The sequence below is a fragment of the Oncorhynchus nerka genome, linkage group LG27, assembly GCF_034236695.1.
Source record: "Oncorhynchus nerka isolate Pitt River linkage group LG27, Oner_Uvic_2.0, whole genome shotgun sequence".
NCBI lineage: Eukaryota > Metazoa > Chordata > Actinopteri > Salmoniformes > Salmonidae > Oncorhynchus > Oncorhynchus nerka.
In genome coordinates, this window is record NC_088422.1 from 78,364,117 (window position 1) to 78,381,947 (window position 17,831).

General features: G+C 41.8%; 1 protein-coding gene across 1 annotated transcript; it reads left to right on the top strand.

Annotated features, from left to right (window-relative positions):
• The first annotated feature begins 1,938 nt into the window (after nt 1-1,938).
• Nucleotides 1,939-17,065, top strand: LOC115112482 (glucose-6-phosphate isomerase-like). The gene is made up of 18 exons (XM_029639575.2): nt 1,939-2,122; nt 2,912-3,002; nt 3,192-3,260; nt 3,455-3,574; nt 3,783-3,866; nt 4,020-4,166; nt 4,647-4,718; nt 4,823-4,867; nt 4,983-5,036; nt 7,800-7,860; nt 8,022-8,065; nt 8,162-8,314; nt 8,671-8,800; nt 9,010-9,086; nt 14,890-15,018; nt 15,309-15,384; nt 15,503-15,569; nt 15,823-17,065. Exons 1-18 carry the CDS (start codon nt 2,004-2,006, stop codon nt 15,944-15,946), a joined length of 1,662 nt encoding a protein of 553 aa, XP_029495435.1. The 5' UTR covers nt 1,939-2,003; the 3' UTR covers nt 15,947-17,065.
• Nucleotides 17,066-17,831: the final 766 nt, after the last annotated feature.

A 17,831-nucleotide genomic window follows, 5' to 3' on the forward strand; every position in this document is an offset into this window, starting at 1 on the left:
ATCACTGTAACAAACGCTATTCGGTTTGGAAAAGCATGCTTTATTTTACCTTTATTTAACTAGGCAAGTCAGTTAAGAACAAATTCTTATTTACAATGACCGCCTATCCAATGACCGCCTACCCGGGGTCTGCCCCTTGTTCAGGGGCAGAACGGCAGAGTTTTACCCTGTCAGCACGGGGATTCGATCCAGCAACCTTTCGGTTACTGACCCAACGCGCTAACCACTAGCCCCCATAAGCCACACCCAAAGATCTAACGTTAGCAGCCAAGTAACTAGTAGGCTGTGAATTGTCAGAGTACCATAGAAGGGTTCCATACCTATTGTAAACATGTTTGCCCCCTCCTTAGACAAGTTTACCTATCTTAGTTACCTAGCTTTAGTTAGCTGGCTAGCTAGCTAGCTAGCTACCTTCCCTGACCCTCGAAAGACACTCGTTTAAATTGCCTCGCTGGAAGGGCAAACACAACATATTTGCAAAAATAATGTCCCAAAACCAATCAATCAAATCAAACTAGGTAACGTTAGCTAGTCCACATTTACATTATTTCAAGGATATCTTAAAATAAATACTAAAAGCCAGTTCACTACCAAGCATTCATAGTTTGAATGTCTTAGAACTTCTTGCAACTGATGCTAAATTGTAGGTTTCTGGTTAGTAGCTACTGAACGGCCACATAACTCCCAAAGACCACAGCTAACTAGTTAGTTATCGACAACCAATGTAAGCGTTAGCTATCTGGGTACAGTAGCTAGCGCTCTGCGACACGATTTTTTAGAAGCTAGAACACAAAAAAACAAACCTAATACAACTGGGACACTAGGATACTATTCCTTGTTACAACAACTGTTGTTCGTGAAGGGAGTACATTTTTTAAGAGCTTTCAGATAAAAAACGTTTTTAATCAAAGTACAGTTGATAAGTGCATCACTTACCAGCTAGCTAGGCATCCACCCTCTTGACAGCGAATGAAGTCTGTATACAACGGATGTGACGTTTCTCTATAAAAACCAGAGCGCGTGAGCTAAACTACGAACATCGCTTGATCACACGGATCAGACACACTCAAAACCTCGAATTCGATCTGAAGTGAATGCTAAGATGAAAGCGTCAGATATAAACATATTTTTACAACATCATTACTTCATCACAAAGATGATGTTTTATGTAGATAATATGGCATGACATCAGTTACAAATTCAAGTGTGGAAGAACAATACATTACGCTTTTCATAACTATTTTGATCATTATTTTAATCGATTAGGTGTATTTATAAACAATCCCACTGAAACAGTAAAACATGTTTTTGTTACAAGAATCGAATTGTCGCACAAGGGCATTTATGTATATTCCGTGGAGTTATCCGCCCTCTAGTGGTCTTTTTAAACTGAATAGGTGAAGTATCACTTATCAAACACTAGCGTGCGACAAAGATTCGACTCTAACATGTCTCCCACTGGACGAGACGCACTTAGGTGGTCCACACATTGATGCTGTTCTAATAATATAATTATCACCCGGAGCTACAATATTCAGCATGAATTGAGATTTCCCTTGGTCCTATGTTTAAAAACATAATTTCAAAAAATACTCTCACATCTGGAGGCAATTAGAGTTTATTAATTCGATTTTATGTAACTGACGTTTATGTAACTTTAGAAGTTGTATTCAATTATTCATTGATACTGTTGTCACTCCATTTTATAAATGACAGTGTGACGTTTTTTTGTCATGGAATTTGGTAAAACTACTCTATGTCATGAATTGTAAGTTCAGTCGGTTGGTAATGTTATGGACTTAGCTACACAACATAGTCTTGATCGCTGCATTACTGATACAGTATGTGTGGCTGTGCTGCACGATCCGAGGTATCGTGTTATTATAGGAGGGGCAAGTGTAGCGGGTTGGTTGCCCTTCAAAAGCCTCTCCTCTCGCACCTTACGGTCTCACTCAACCAGGGTAGTTGAGCTGAAAGGACCGCGCCCAACACATCTCGACACCATGGGACTCACACACGACCCAACCTTCCAGAAACTGGAGAAATGGTACCATGAACATGCTCTGCACCTCAACATGAGGAAGATGTTTGAGGAAGACAAGGAGAGATTCCACAAATTCAGGTATCTTTATGGTTGGCATTTATTTTGAAATTGTCAGTGTTAATTTGTTGAAGATACACACAGTATCCTTATTCTCAAAAACATTATTACATCACCAGTATAAAATCTGATTTAAATTTAAATGCTGTCCATCAGAAAATGTTGTCTTCACTTCAGGCTATTACCTTTAGACATAGGCTAAAAGCACATAATGTGTCATCATAAACAGATGCCACTGCCAATAAAGAACTACCATACAATTTGAGATCTTTGCAATTCATTCAGGTGCAACGGTCTCCTTCCCCAAAATATGAAGTAGTGCCTTTTGTCAGAGTAGCTTATGGGCTTCCACACCATAAAAAATGCACAGCACTGTCACTGCATGTAGACTTGTGAACTCTGAACTCTCTTCATGTACTGCTAGTGATGTGCGGGTTTGTTGTCTGATGTCTGTCTGTATTGCTGTCTGTATTGTAATAACCCTAACCTTAAGTGCGTTACAAGCACTTCCACATACACAAGCAAACAGTAGAATTGGGATACCCTGCTTGCCTTGGAATTAGAAATAAGTGGCTTCAGGTTTCGATTGGGCTACCCCTCAAATTCACTACAAAATGCTTGTGGTGAAACAGAACAGATTTATATTTGTTTCATGGTAAAGGGCTGTTTGATTTTGTAACTTGTGGGCAAAAGGTTATTGAGCTAATTGCCTAAATCCAGAAACAGACAGAATTACATATAGAATCCCTCATTTAATAGGATCTCTGTGGAAACAGATCACTCACCCTGTCAAATGTTCTGTCTGAATAGCACAACGCTGAAGACAGATCATGGAGACATTCTGATTGATTACTCTAAGAATCTCATCACTGAGGATGTCATGAAGATGTTGGTCGAACTGGTAAATCACTGCTTCTCTATCATTATGATTCAAATAACACAACAATTACAAATAGCCATACTCTATTTGGCAGTTACCTACAGTCATTATAAAAACAGTCTTCTTCTGCTGTGCGTCCAGTAGCATATCAACCTTTCTGACATGGAAGGCCCATTTGCCCACCAATAGATGTATATATGTTTTCTCTAGGGCAAGTCGAGGGGGATTGAGGCCACCAGGGACAAGATGTTCCATGGAGACAAGATCAACTTCACTGAGGTGCGTATCTGAGCTTTAGCCTGAGCGTGGTTTATTATCAATGTTATTATCATTGTGATAATGAATGGCCAAATGTAACACACCTGACACCTCAGAAATAGGCTTGAAACAAATCAATGGCACTACATACATTTGCTGTAATTCTTATATCAGTGTGTGTGTCCTTACTGTATCTTCTCCTCCTGTTTGGTTAGGGCCGTGCTGTGCTCCACGTGGCTCTGAGGAACCGCTCCAACCATCCCATCATGGTTGACGGACATGATGTGATGCCTGAGGTCAACAAAGTCCTGGAGAAGATGAAGGGCTTCTGCCACGTGAGTGGGAGCTGACCCAAGGGTCTCAATTTCGTAGCAATCCCCCAAATCGCTTAGTGAGACCGTTTGTATTTCCAATTTGAATAGTTACAGTACCGTTTATACATAGAATTGCTAGCTATCTCCCTGTGGCATTCAAGGCATAACAAATTAAATTTGACTGAACTGTGTAGGCATTCAATGGTCTACTCGTTTGTGTCTGGTGTAGAAAGTTCGCAGTGGTGAATGGAAGGGCTGGACTGGAAAGTCCATCACAGACGTTGTCAACGTCGGCATTGGTGGATCGGACCTGGTAAGTAAAATTTTCAAGTATCATTTGTTAAAGTGTCAATATTTTATTTATATTTTTTATTTAACCTTTATTTAACTAGGCAATATAATGTTTCACTATTAGGTGTGAAAGCTACCTCTGCCATCACTGTGTATTTGTTGTCTTCTCTGCCAGGGTCCTCTAATGGTGACTGAGGCTCTGAAGAACTACTCCAAGGGAGGCCCCCGTGTGCATTTTGTCTCCAACATTGACGGCACACACATCGCCAAAACCCTGGCTGAGCTCAATGCTGAGACCACCCTGTTCATCGTGGCCTCCAAGGTGCCCGCTTTTAATTGTCTTTACCGTACCAGTGCATTCAATGGTTTTATTGTTTTGTCTGAACACTTGAGAGAGAGATATTCTTCTTCAATATTGGTCTAAAAAAAATACAAGAAAGACATACAAAAAGACATTGACAAAGAGCAAAGAAACTGCATCTGATAATATGTAAACTCATACAGTTCCATTCAGCTATAGCAGCAACAGTTGTTTGATACAATGGATGTTTCCATTGAAACAAAGGGATCAGTTGGTGCTGCATGCCATGTTGCACCTTCTCTCCTATGCCTCTGCCTCTGTAGAGTGGTAGCCAAAATTATGTCTGAATGGCTTTCCTATTGTCACCCAGCCCTGAGACTGGGTGGAGAGATTAGCATGAACTGCTAGTGGTTTAGTACTGTACACAGTAGCCTAAACACACATTAGAAATGCAATGTCTTTGGTGTTACTGTAGTGATTTAACTGTCTGTCCTTTTTCAGACTTTCACCACCCAAGAGACCATCACCAACGCAGAGTCTGCCAAGGAATGGTTCATTGAGCACGCTAAAGATGTGGGTAACCTTTTTACCTTTATAAAAATACAGGGAAATTAGTTGAATTCTATTACCGAAGATGAATGCAAAGTATGTTAAATTAAATCCTGTCTTCTTTACAGAAATCTGCTGTTGCCAAGCACTTTGTGGCGCTCTCCACTGCCGGCGTAAGTTCTTATTTTTGCAATACACCATCATAAATGCAGTGATATGCTCTGCATGTGTTTCTGTAAAATAAAATAACATTCTAATTCTGTTCTTTCTATCTCCTCTCTTCTGCAGCCTTTAGTGAAGGCCTTTGGCATTGATCCTGACAACATGTTTGGCTTCTGGGATGTGAGTGCATGTTATCTGATGATGCAGAATATGTCATGTGTGCAGTGCATTTGGGGTAGTACAGTGCTCTTCCTGCAATCACCGGCTTTTGACGGGGGACTTAGGCAACAACTATAAATAGCATAGACTTCTGACCTGTGAAGTAGGTGCCTGGGCTCACAGGCTGGCAGCTGTGGGGTAATCAGAAGCCGCACTCTCCAGCTCTGCCCTCAAAGAGTATTATATTATTGGTAGCGACCTTCTCCCTTGGAGAGGTTACTGTAAAGGCTGGGTCACATCAAAGGTCAGAAAGCTACATTTAGTTACATTGTTGGTATTTAAAGGGTAACGGCTCTAACATGCCGTGCCCTTTCACGTCTGAGTAAAGATAGCTGCTTGCTCTCAGAAGTAATATGTATAAAAGGCAGCTGTGTGTATTCATGGATGCCAAGGGACGCCAGGCTTCCCCAAAAATGGACCAAGAAAAAATATTTACTCTACTCTTTGTTTCATAAATTTCCTTCAATTTGCAAGAGGCTGAGAAAGCATCCGAGTGAACGAAACAGCGCCCCCTCTGTCTCAGCATGTGTAGCATATTTCTGAAAAACCTTGAATTGTGGCATCTCATTGTCCTGTTGTCCTCTGGTGGCTAGATAGCTAGGTAAAATCATCCCTTTCCTAAATTAGCCATCGATGGAAATAGGGATTTGGACTTGTGGTTTTACTTAATTTTCCGTTCTGATCAATGACTATAACAGCGATTCTGACCTAATCATAAATTCATACATTGTTCCCATGGCCTGAGAGGATGGAAGTTCAACATTTAGCTAGATGTAGTATGGTAATGTTAACTAGCTGACCTGGCATATCGTTGCCCATGAAAGGAAGTTAGGCTAGTGAGCAAGTATCTTAGCTAGGTAGCCTAGGACAACAAAAACTAAAAGCGTGTACTGTCATAGACCGCTTAGGCAACATAAAAGAGGAGGATGGCATTAGCGTTTCTCAACACGTAGGGTGAGTCAACATGTTTTTTATACTCACACACACACACACACCAGTGGTGGTTCTAGACCATTTCAACTGGGGGGGGGGGGGGCAGCTGGGGCCAGTTGTACTGTTAGAGGGGCCAATTACATTAGACGTTTTTGTTGTCATATCGTTTTCTTCACTGCATTGCAGGCATAAGCAGGCAAAAGACCATGTTCATAATCATCATCGTTGCCACTGTCTAATAACGGATGTAAAAAAACAACGATAGTAAAAATTTGTTATGTAAAAATTATATCATACTCCACATTTAGGGGGGCCACAAGGGGGTCCAAAATTGTTGTCACAGGGGCACTGCCCCCCCCCCCAGAACTGACACACACAGACAGAGAGAGATAAATCATCACCATGGACATCAACTTACGTTGATTGGACTAATCGTTTCTTGTATCTTTTAGTTGTCAATGTATTATACTAAGAATAGGTGATTCGATGATGTTGAAGTTGAAATGGTGCTGGAATAGTGGAGGCAGCTCCTGTTTTCTTTACGACTTGCAGTAACTCTGTGTTCTAAATCAATAGTTGTTTAGTAGTTCGAAAATGTTTGAATTACCAGATTATAGAGCAAAAAACGCAATTATCACAACACATAGATTGTAATATGGCTTTTTTTCTGGATTGGCTTTCCCAGTGATTTTACCCATGCACCACTACTGATTAAAGGTGGCATTCACATTGAAAATAATAATGAGAAGTGAGAATATTTAGAAGTTGGGGTCTTCCTTTTCATATATAGGCCTCCCTGGCTATTTGTGACTTATTACACACTGTTTATTATATTATTACCCAAATGAAGTGCTGTGTAATATGGGTGTCACTTTCGTTATAGAGATGAGACCAAGGCGCAGCGTGATGTGAATACATCTTCTATTTTAATGAAACGAAGAACACTTCAACAAACTTACAAAAACGCAAAGCTATATAGAATAAGTGCAGACACAGGCAACTAATACATAGACAATCACCCACGAATTACCCAAGGAATATGGCTGCCTAAATATGGTTCCCAATAAGAGACAACGATAAACAGCTGCCTCTAATTGAGAACCAATCTAGGCAACCATAGACATACAAAACACCTAGACTAGTAAACAACCCCATAAACATACAAAAACCCTAGACAGGACAATATTAAACAACCCCATAAACATACAAAAAACCTAGACAGGACAAAAAAACACAACAAACCACCCCTTGTCGCACCCTGACCTAACCAAAATAATAAAGAAAACAAAGATAACTAAGGTCAGGGCGTGACAATGGGGGATTCATTCTCTGCAGTGGGCTGAAATGTGTCACCACAGATAGATAAGGGTTAATGGTAAGGAATTTCAAGACAATGGTATGGAATGTTTAGAGGCTTGGGGCCTCTTTCTGGGGCAAGCTGTAGGGCCAAGTGAGATTGGGCACAGTTCCCCGTCTCTGTGTCACTTTCAATTACGTAAGCTGCAGAGTGCTCTGAGGTTTCTGAATCTTCTCAGGACACCACCAGACACCAATTAATATAAAATACATAGACCAGAATGCACAGCACTGAAATAGTAAAGTAATTTCAGTAAGAGTCACGTTTCTCAGTTACATAACATTGGTGTTAGGGTCACTACATTTTTTTTTTTTTGTGGGGGGGGGGGGGGGGTACATGTTGCATATTCAAAGTTGTACTGTGAAAATGATTAAGCTCAAGAAATGTTTGTTGATATTGTGCACATTTCTAACCAGATTGTTGCTGTGTTTTAGTGGGTTGGTGGACGTTATTCCCTGTGGTCTTGTATTGGATTGTCCATTGCTCTGCACATCGGTATGTACATTATGTTGTAGGTTTATTCTCCCGGTTTAGATATTCTAATGCTTTGATCAGCTGCCTGTACTCTACCTGAGTAGAATAATCTTTGTAATCAGTTGTTAAAAGGAGATATTTGAAGTATAACTCAAAGTCTCTGGTCTTTTCTTTCTTCCCAGGCTATGACAACTTTGAGAAGCTTCTAGAAGGGGCTCACTGGATGGTAAGTACAGCCAATTATTCTCACTGTCCAAAGACTTGGAAACTTTTCTATTGGTCAGATGAATATGTGTGAGTTGACCCCCTCTTGTTTCTGTAGGACAACCATTTCAAAACAGCCCCTGTGGAGAAGAACGCTCCCATGCTCCTGGCTCTGCTGGGTGTCTGGTACATCAACTTCTTCCAGGCCGAGACCCACGCCATGCTGCCTTATGACCAGTACATGCACCGATTCGCTGCCTACTTCCAGCAGGTCCGTCAGTCACTACCTGGGTTAAGAGCCTTTACCAGGGTTAAGAGTCATTTCCACAGTTAAGACATGACTGAGTGTAACATAAGTAAACTGCCAAAGCAAAACACAGTGAAGAATGTGTCAGTCTACTTTGGCAATTTACGATAAATACTATAAAAATGTATACACCCACTCCTTGTCCTGAAGGTAGGCTGTGATCGGATATATTGTCAGATTTGTATTGATCAAATGGAAATGTGTTTTACTGTGCATACTAAGTCAAGGTTAAATAGCCTGATGAAAATGTTGTATTAGTATTAGTTTAAATTGAACTGAAACGGAACACCGAAGATGTTCAATTCATGTGATGTCTATAGGGTGACATGGAGTCCAATGGAAAGTACATCACTATTCATGGCAAACGTGTCAACTACCATACTGGCCCCATCGTATGGGGAGAGCCTGGCACCAACGGACAGCACGCCTTCTACCAGCTCATTCACCAAGGTACTGCCTCCTTAAAGGAACTGTCCAGTTCAAATCTGACTTTTAAAAGTTAATATTCTCTTAACTCATACCCAAATAATGTTTCTGACTGGTCCATAAGCTCTTCAACATATTGATTAATGGTCAGCTGAAATGGATGAGTATGTATGTTATGGAAGAGTAATATGTTATTAGTCACAGATGCAGTGTTACTGCTGTGTCCTCCACAGGAACTCGCATGGTCCCCGCTGACTTCCTCATCCCTGCCCAGACACAGCACCCCATCAGGGAAAGTAAGCACCATAAGGTAGGCTACCCCTACAGGACACATATTCCAGCACTACCAACCCACTGGGAACCAACTGGTTAAATCAACATGTTTCAATGTAATTTGTCAATTTGTCAAGGTATTGTGATGTGTATTCTACATGTAAAATATATTGGATCTAAAATATGTTGAATTTGTACCTTTTTTAAAAACAACGTCAGATCTTCTTCAAAACAATAGGCTGGGCAGCCCCTCCTACTGGAGAATGTATCTACCTGCAGCTACCCTTTGACCTCCCATCCAGGGTTTTAACCAAGCCCAGCACAGCTTAGCTATGATATTTGTTACGGGCAATTACCAATATGCTATTGTGAGAATGATTGTTGAGAGATCTCCTCTTAAAAACTCATTAGATTTACTGTTGCTGTCAAAAAATTCACCTTTATTTAACCAGGTAGGCTAGTTGAGAACACCTTTATTTAACCAGGTAGGCTAGTTGAGAACACCTTTATTTAACCAGGTAGGCTAGTTGAGAACACCTTTATTTAACCAGGTAGGCTAGTTGAGAACACCTTTATTTAACCAGGTAGGCTAGTTGAGAACACCTTTATTTAACCAGGTAGGCTAGTTGAGAACACCTTTATTTAACCAGGTAGGCTAGTTGAGAACACCTTTATTTAACCAGGTAGGCTAGTTGAGAACAAGTTCTCATTTACAACTGCGACCTGGCCAAGATAAAGCAAAGCAGTGCGACACAAACAACAACACAGAGTTACACATGGAATAAACAAGCATACAGTCAATAATACAATAGAGAAAGTCTATATACAGTGTGTGCAAATGATGTAGGATAAGAGGGGTGAGGCAATAAATAGGCCATAGTGGTGAAATTATTACAGTATGGCAAATTAAACACTGGGGTGATAGATGAGTGTGCAAGTAGCGAAGATGGGTGTGCAAGTAGCGGTACTGGGGTGCAAAGGAGCAAAATAAATCAAATAAATAACAATATGGTGATGAGGTAATTGGATGGGCTATTTAGAGATTGGCTATGTACAGGTGCAGTGATCTGTGAGCTGCTCTGACAGCTGGTGCTTAAAGCTAGAGAGGGAGATGTGAGTCTCCAGTGATTTTTGCAGTTCATTCCAGTCATTGGCAGCAGAGAACTGGAAGGAAAGCCGGCTGAAGGAGGAATTGGCTTTGGGGATGACCAGTGAAATTTACCTGCTGGAGTGCATGCTGGGGTGGGTGCTGCTATGGTGACCAGTGAGCTGAGATAAGGCTGGGCTTTACCTAGCAACGACTTATAGATGACCTGGAGCCAGGGGGTTTGGCGACGAGTATGAAGCGAGGGCCAGCCAACGAGAGCATACAGGTCACAGTGGTGGGTAGTATATGGGGCTTTGGTGACAAAACAGATGGCACTGTGACAGACTGCATCTAATTTACTGAGTAGAGTGTTGGAGGCTATTTTGTAAATGACATCGCCAAAGTCAAGGATCGGTAGCATAGTCAGTTTTACTAGGGTATGTTTGGCAGTATGAGTGAAGGATGCTTTGTTTGCGAAATAGGAAGCCAATTCTAGATTTAATTTTGGATTGGAGATGCTTAATGTGAGTCTGGAAGGAGAGTTTACAGTCTAACCAGACACCTAGGTATTTGTAGTTGTCCACATATTCTAAGTCAGAACCGTCCAGAGTAGTGATGCTGGACGGGTGGGTAGGTGTGGGCATCGATCGGATGAAGAGCATGCATTTAGTTTTGCTTGCATTTAAGAACAGTTGGAGGCCACGGAAGGAGAGTTGTATGTCATTGAAGCTCATCTGGAGGTTAGTTAACACAGTGTCAAAAGAAGGGCCAGAAGTATACAGAATGGTGTTATCTGCATAGAGGTGGATCAGAGAATCACCAGCAGCAAGAGCGATATCATTGATGTATACAGAGAAAATAGTCGGCCCGAGGATTGAACCCTGTGGCACCCCCATAGAGACTGCCAGAGGTCCGGGCAACAAGGCCCTCCGATTTGACACACAACTCTGTCAGAGAAGTAGTTGGTGAACCAGGCGAGGCAGTCATTTGAGAAACTAAGGCTTTTGAGTCTGCCGATAAGAATGTGGTGATTAACAGAGTCGAAATCCTTGGCCAGGTCGATGAATACAGCTGCACAGTATTGTCTTTTATCAATGGTGGTTATGATATCGTTTAGGACCGTGAGCGTGGCTGAGGTGCACCCATGACCAGCTCGGAAACCAGATTGCATAGCGGAGAAGGTATGGTGGGATTCGAAATGGTTGGTGATCTGTTTTCTAACTTAGCTTTCGAAGACCTCAGAAAGGCAGGGTATGATCGTTAGAGGTCTGTAGCATTTTGGGTCTAGAGTGTCTCCCTTTGAAGAGGGGGATGACCGCGGCGGCATTCCAATCATTTTGGATCTCAGGCAATACGAAAGAGTTTGAACAAGCTAGTAATAGGGGTTGCAACAATTTCAGCTTTTAATTTTAGGAAGAGAGAGTCCAGATTGTCTAACCCTGCTGATTTGTAGGGGTCCAGATTTTGCAGCTCTTTCAGAACATCAGCTATCTGGATTTGGCTGAAGGAGAATTGGGGAGGCAAGTTGCAGTGAGGGTGCAGGGCTGTTGACCGGGGTAGGGGTAGCCATGGGTAGCCTTATTTAAGATGGTGAGGAAAGCACTTTTAAAGAATAACCAGGCATCCTCTACTGATGGAATGAGGTCAATATCCTTCCAGGATACCTGGGCCAGGTCGATTAGAAAGGCCTGCTCGCTGAAGTGTTTTAGGGAGAGTTTGACAGTGATGAGGGGTGGTCGCTTGACCGCAGACCCATTATGGACGCAGGAAATGAGGCAGTGATCCCTGAGATCCTGGTTGAAGACAGCAGAGGTGTATTTGGAGGGCAGGTTGGTTAGGATGATACCGATGAGGTTACCCGTGTTTACAGATTTGGGGTTGTACCTGGTGGGTTCATCGATAATTTGTGTGAGATTGAGAGAATCAAAATTAGATTGTAGGATGACCGGGGTGTTAAGCATGTCCCAGTTTAGGTCACCTAACAGCATGATCTCTGAAGATAGATGGGGGGCAATCAATTCGCATATGGTGTCCAGGGCACAGCTGGGGGCAGAAGGTGGTCTATAGCAACGGTAAGAGACTTGTAGAGACCTGGATAGTAAGACAGAACTCTGCAGGCTATCCCTGCAGTAACTCCGCCCCCTTTGGCAGTACTATCTTGTCGGAAAATGTTATAGTTAGGGATGGAAATTTCAAGGTTTTTGGTGGTCTTCCTAAGCCAGGATTCAGACACAGCTAGTACATCCGGGTTGGCAGAGTGTGCTAGGACAGTGAATAAAAGAAACTTAGGGAGGAGGCTTCTAATGTTAACATGCATGAAACCAAGACTTTTACGGTTACAGAGGTCAACAAATGAGAGCGCCTGGGGAATGGGAGTGGAGGTAGGCACTGCAGGGCCTGGATTAACCTCCACATCACCAGAGAAATAGAGGAGGAGTAGGATAAGGGTAGGCACTGCAGGGCCTGGATTAACCTCCACATCACCAGAGAAATAGAGGAGGAGTAGGATAAGGGTACGGCTAAAGGCTAAAAGAACTGGTCGTCTAGTACGTTCAGAACAGAGCGTAAAAGGAGCAGATTTCTGGGCACGGTAGAATAGATTTATGGCATAATATACAGACAAAGGTATGGTAGGTTGTGAATACAGTGGGGGTAAACCTGTGCATAGTGATGACGAAAGAGATATTGTCTCTAGACAAGCTAGCGGGCCGGGGCTAGCAAGCTAGCAGAAGGGCCTTTGAGGGACGTCGTGACGGAAGAAAGTCTGTTGTGGCCCCCTCGTGCTGTTACGTCGGCAGACGGATCAGCAGGGCTCCGTGTGGTAAACCAGGCCAATTGGCAAAATAGGTATAGTGGCCAAAGAATTTGTCCAATGGGCCTCTTAAGCTAACAGTCCGATGTGCTCTAGACAGCTAGCAGGCCACGGATAGCAGATGGGCATTCAGGGGACGTCGCGACGGAGGAGCCAGTTGAGAGACCCCCTCGGGCGAATCACGTCGGTAGTCCAGTTGTGATCGGGTCGTGGGGGTCCATGCCAATCGGCAAAATAGGTATTGAAGCCCAAGGAGTGTCTGATGGACTTCTTCGGCTAGCCGGGAATTGGGCCTAGCAAGGCAAGCTCCAGGCTAATTGGTTCTTGCTTCGGGACAGAGGCGTATGAAATGTGACCATACTTTACCACTCATATATCATCAATGATGCTATTTAGGACTATATAGCATTCTCAAAATATTAAACAGCTATTGTTTTAATTCAAATCCAGAATTCAACTAAAAATAGACCATACAATAGGCCTTGGATTTCAAGCAGTGGTTGATTTCAAATGTAATTATATTTAGTGATATTGAATTGTGTTTGGTTGTCAACGCTTCCAACATTTTGAAGGAGATGTACCTTCTGCTTGGATACTTCCACCTGTGCCATTGACATAGTCTGGCTTGTCTACAAATGAATAATTGATATATTGGATTCACATCTCCATCTCAACCAAAAATCTAAGTTAAAGAATAGGACTAAATCAAATCAAACTTTATTTCAAAGCATTAAAAGTTTGAATTTATTTGATTTAGTCCAATTCATTAATTAAGATTTTTGGTTGAGATGGAGATGTAATCCAGCATGTCAATTATTCATTTGTAGACAAACAAAAATTAAAGCCAGACTAAGTAGTGGCACAGATGGAACTATCTGCAATGAAGATAAGTCTCATTCAAATGTTGATATCAGGCTGCATTGACAACCAAACACAATTCAACATCACTTTTCACATACAATAAATACTGTAGCCTATTATTAACTTGTCGACAAGTTAACAAATGATATGTTGCATTCACGTCTCCAACTCAGCCAAAAAGTTAAAGAATCGGATTAAGACAGTGGCTCAGATGGAGCTATCCAGGCAGTAGATACGTCTCCTTTTAAATATTGATATTTGGTTGCGTTGTCAACCAAACAAAATTCAATACTACTTTTGTAATATAGTAAATAGCTTAAAGTTAAGGCTTTCTTACAAACTAATGTAACATTCAACCTTAAAATGAGTAACACATCCAAGGCCACATTATGAAGTTACTGTCACCATACATTTCTTCTTACTGTATGTAATCATATAAAACATGCATGTTGCTGTAATAATCTATATAGAATCTCAAACCACATTGATCACTTGCACCATGTATTTTTAAAATAGTCTCACCTTCCATCCAGGCCATTTGGTTCAACTATTAGATGAAGCACAGTAATAACACATTCATCTGTTGTATAAACTAAATATCTGTCAGTGTATTCCTCATTTGAAATTTCCTGTGCTTTTAAATGGATGAAAGCGCAATGACAGACATTTGGGTGACAACTAAACCAAAAATCAGATATTGTTTTTCTATTGGAATTTTGTTAAGCTTTTATATAGATGGTTGAAAGCAGAGTGATAACACTTTGGAAATTCAACAAACCTCTGGTTGTCTTTTTGAGTGGGTGAATATAGGTTGTAATCTAATTTATCAACATCTCAACCGAATATTACCCAATTATCCACATTGAAATGACGTGGTGTCAGTGGGAATAATCTGGGAGTAAATACCTTCCCATTCAGTGACTGAGCTAATCATTCAGTTATTCAATTGATGCCTACTTTTACTGTTTATCTGACAAAAGAACCTATGCAGTGTTCATGCTGTGTGATACTAGGGATAATGCACAGGGATAATGTCATAATGGGATAATGCCTTACCTGTTGTATCCTCTGTGTCTGTAGATCCTGATGGCCAACTTCCTGGCCCAGACTGAGGCTCTGATGAAAGGAAAGACCACAGAGGAGGCTAAGAAGGAACTGGAGGCCGGCGGCCTGACAGGAGAGGCCCTGGAAACCATTCTGCCACACAAAGTTAGTGAGAGCAGATCCCTCATGGCGCAAGTCCACTGCAGCCCCAGTCCGGCCTAAAACTTTCTATGGGCATAAACCCTGTTGTTATACTGGGGAGATTGTGTGTCTATTGCTAGGGCAGACACTGTCGCTCTGATAGGGACGTGCGTCCTCCTAGTGGACAAAATAAGTTTTGCATCAGGATGGAAGAAGCTTCAAACAGGGTGCAACACTGTATAATTACAAGTATGCAACAACTGTCATACAACAGGTTGTGTGATATAAAATGTTTCCTCTTGTTCTGCTGTAAGGTATTCCAAGGAAACAAGCCAACCAACTCTATTGTCTTCAAGAAGCTGAACCCATTCACACTGGGAGCACTTATTGGTAAGAGCTGAATATGGACCTGTGAACCAACAACCGATGATATTTGAAATATTGATCAAAATAATGTATTTACTTGTTATGCTCCCAGTAACAATGTATGGTGTTGTTTGTTTCACAGCCATGTATGAACACAAGATCTTTGTCCAGGGTGTTATGTGGGAGATCAACAGTTTTGACCAGTGGGGGTAAGTGTGACTATTTGAAACCAAGCTCCTCGATAATGTGTAGTCTATGACATATTACACACAGAGCCTTTATCCTATGAAATTGTACAAAAAAATGTTTCACTGACATTCTATTCTGTCCACTCTGGTGAGTTTTCTGGTGACATTCTATTCCGTCCATTATTATTTCTCTCTCTCTCTCTCTCTCTCTCTCTCTTTCTCTCTCTCTCTCTTTCTTTCTCTCTCTCTCTTTCTCTCTCTCTCTCTATCTCAGAGTTGAGCTGGGTAAGGCTTTGTGTAAGAAGATCGAGCCTGAGCTGCATGGTTCCAACGAGGTCCACTCTCACGACTCCTCCACCAATGGGCTCATTAACTTTATCAAGAAGAACCACGCCTAACCTGCCCACCACCGTCATCCATCCTCCCTGTCCTGCCCCCCTGCTGATGGGGGTGTCTGGGCTGTAGTGAAGGTAGACTCACTGCAGCATCAGTCACCATGCAGAGGAGTAGAAGCACTTTCTATGTCTGTAATCATCTGTCTGCGTCCTGTCTGTTTGTTGTGACATCGGACTGTATTTTACGTACTGTTGTATGTTTAAGCAATAAGGCCCGAGTCGGTGTGGTATATGGCCAATATACCACGGCTAAGGGCTCTTAGGTGATACGCAACGCGGAGTGCCTGGACACAGCTCTTAGTCGTGGTATATTAGCCATATACCACAAATCCCTGAGGTGTCTTATTGCTATTATAAACTGGTTACCAACGTAATTAGAAGGGTAAAAATAAATGTTTTGTCATACCCGTGGTATACTGTCTGATGTATCATGGCTGTCAGCCAATCAGCATTCAGGGTTTGAACCACCCAGTTTATAGTTATGGGGTTACCACTGTAAAGGGGAACGCTACTGTAGAGTGAGCCTGTGGAGGGGAGTGTAAACTACATCCCAGACTATCCCACTCCACTTATGGGGAGTAAAGCTTTTAATTAACATCTTTACACCAATCTATTGTCTGTGTCCTTAGTTGTTTCTAGCCTGCATTCTGTTCAGAAGTTTGCAGTTGCAGACAATCATAGAGGATAATGATGCATTTATGTATGAATAATGGAAACCACTTTCAAACCACACTCTCAATAAATCCAATGAGTTTTACTCATAGGGGAATGAAAGTGTTCCTTTATGTCCAAACCATCACTAGATGGCATTAGAGGACCCCAGATTTGGCCCAGTATAAACCAAACCAGCCTCAGAGCAAATCACTGCTGTGCTTATTCTCTGGAACACAGGGTCAGAGGTCAATCTATCTCCTATATTTTCCATCCCCACAAATCCCCAGACATCACAGACTGTTAAGTAGCATCCATACTCAGAGAAAAACAAACAGCAGGCAGAAATACATCTGGAAAACATCATGTGATATGCAGGCCCCTCAATATGAGACAGTTTAATCATCATTAAGCTCTATGATATGTGACTAAAACTCCATTAAACGAAATACTCTGTGAATTTCAAACAAACCATGTCTCATCCTAATTTCTGCTTGTACATTACAGATGACTTTGCTGTGCAATGCACAAATATGTCTCATCATAAATACAGCCAGTACATTACCATGATGTTGTATGCAAGAATACACTGAGTGTACAAACGATTAAGAACATCTTCCTAATATTGAGTTTCACCCCCTTTAGCCCTCAGAACAGCCTCAATTCATCGGACATGGACTCTACAAGGTGTCGAAAGTGTTCCACACGGATGCTGGCCCATGTTGACTCAAATGCTTCCCACAGTTGTGTCAAGTTGGCTGGATGTCCTTTGGGTGGGGGACCATTTTTGGTACACACAGGAAACTTATGTGTGAAAAACCCAGCAGTTTTACAGGTCTTGACACAATCAAATCGGTGTGCCTGGCACCTACTACCATACCCCGTTCAAAGGCACTTAAATATTTTGTCTTGCCAATTCACCCTCTGAATGGCACACTTAAAAATCCTTCTTTAACCTGTCTCCTCCCCTTCATCTACACACTGATGGAAGGTATGGAAGGTGACATCAATAAGAGATCATAGCTTTCACCTGGATTCACTTGATCAGTCTTTGTCATGGAAGAGCAGGTGTCCCTAATGTTTTGTACGCTCAGTGTATGTCTCATCAGACCAGCAAGTACATTACAGATGACTTTGCTCCGCACATGCTTTTTCCATAATACTGTATGCAAGAATATGTGATGTTTGTTTCAACCAACCTAGAAGTACTATTTTTCTCTTTCCCAATTGCTCCTGG

Coding starts and splice junctions, on each gene's coding strand:
- LOC115112482 (XM_029639575.2), top strand. CDS start 2,004: ATGGGACTCACACACGACCCAACCTTCCAGAAACTGGAGAAATGGTAC. Junction 3,003..3,191: donor TGAAGATGTTGGTCGAACTG/GTAAATCACTGC, acceptor TGTTTTCTCTAG/GGCAAGTCGAGGGGGATTGA. Junction 3,867..4,019: donor GCATTGGTGGATCGGACCTG/GTAAGTAAAATT, acceptor CTTCTCTGCCAG/GGTCCTCTAATGGTGACTGA.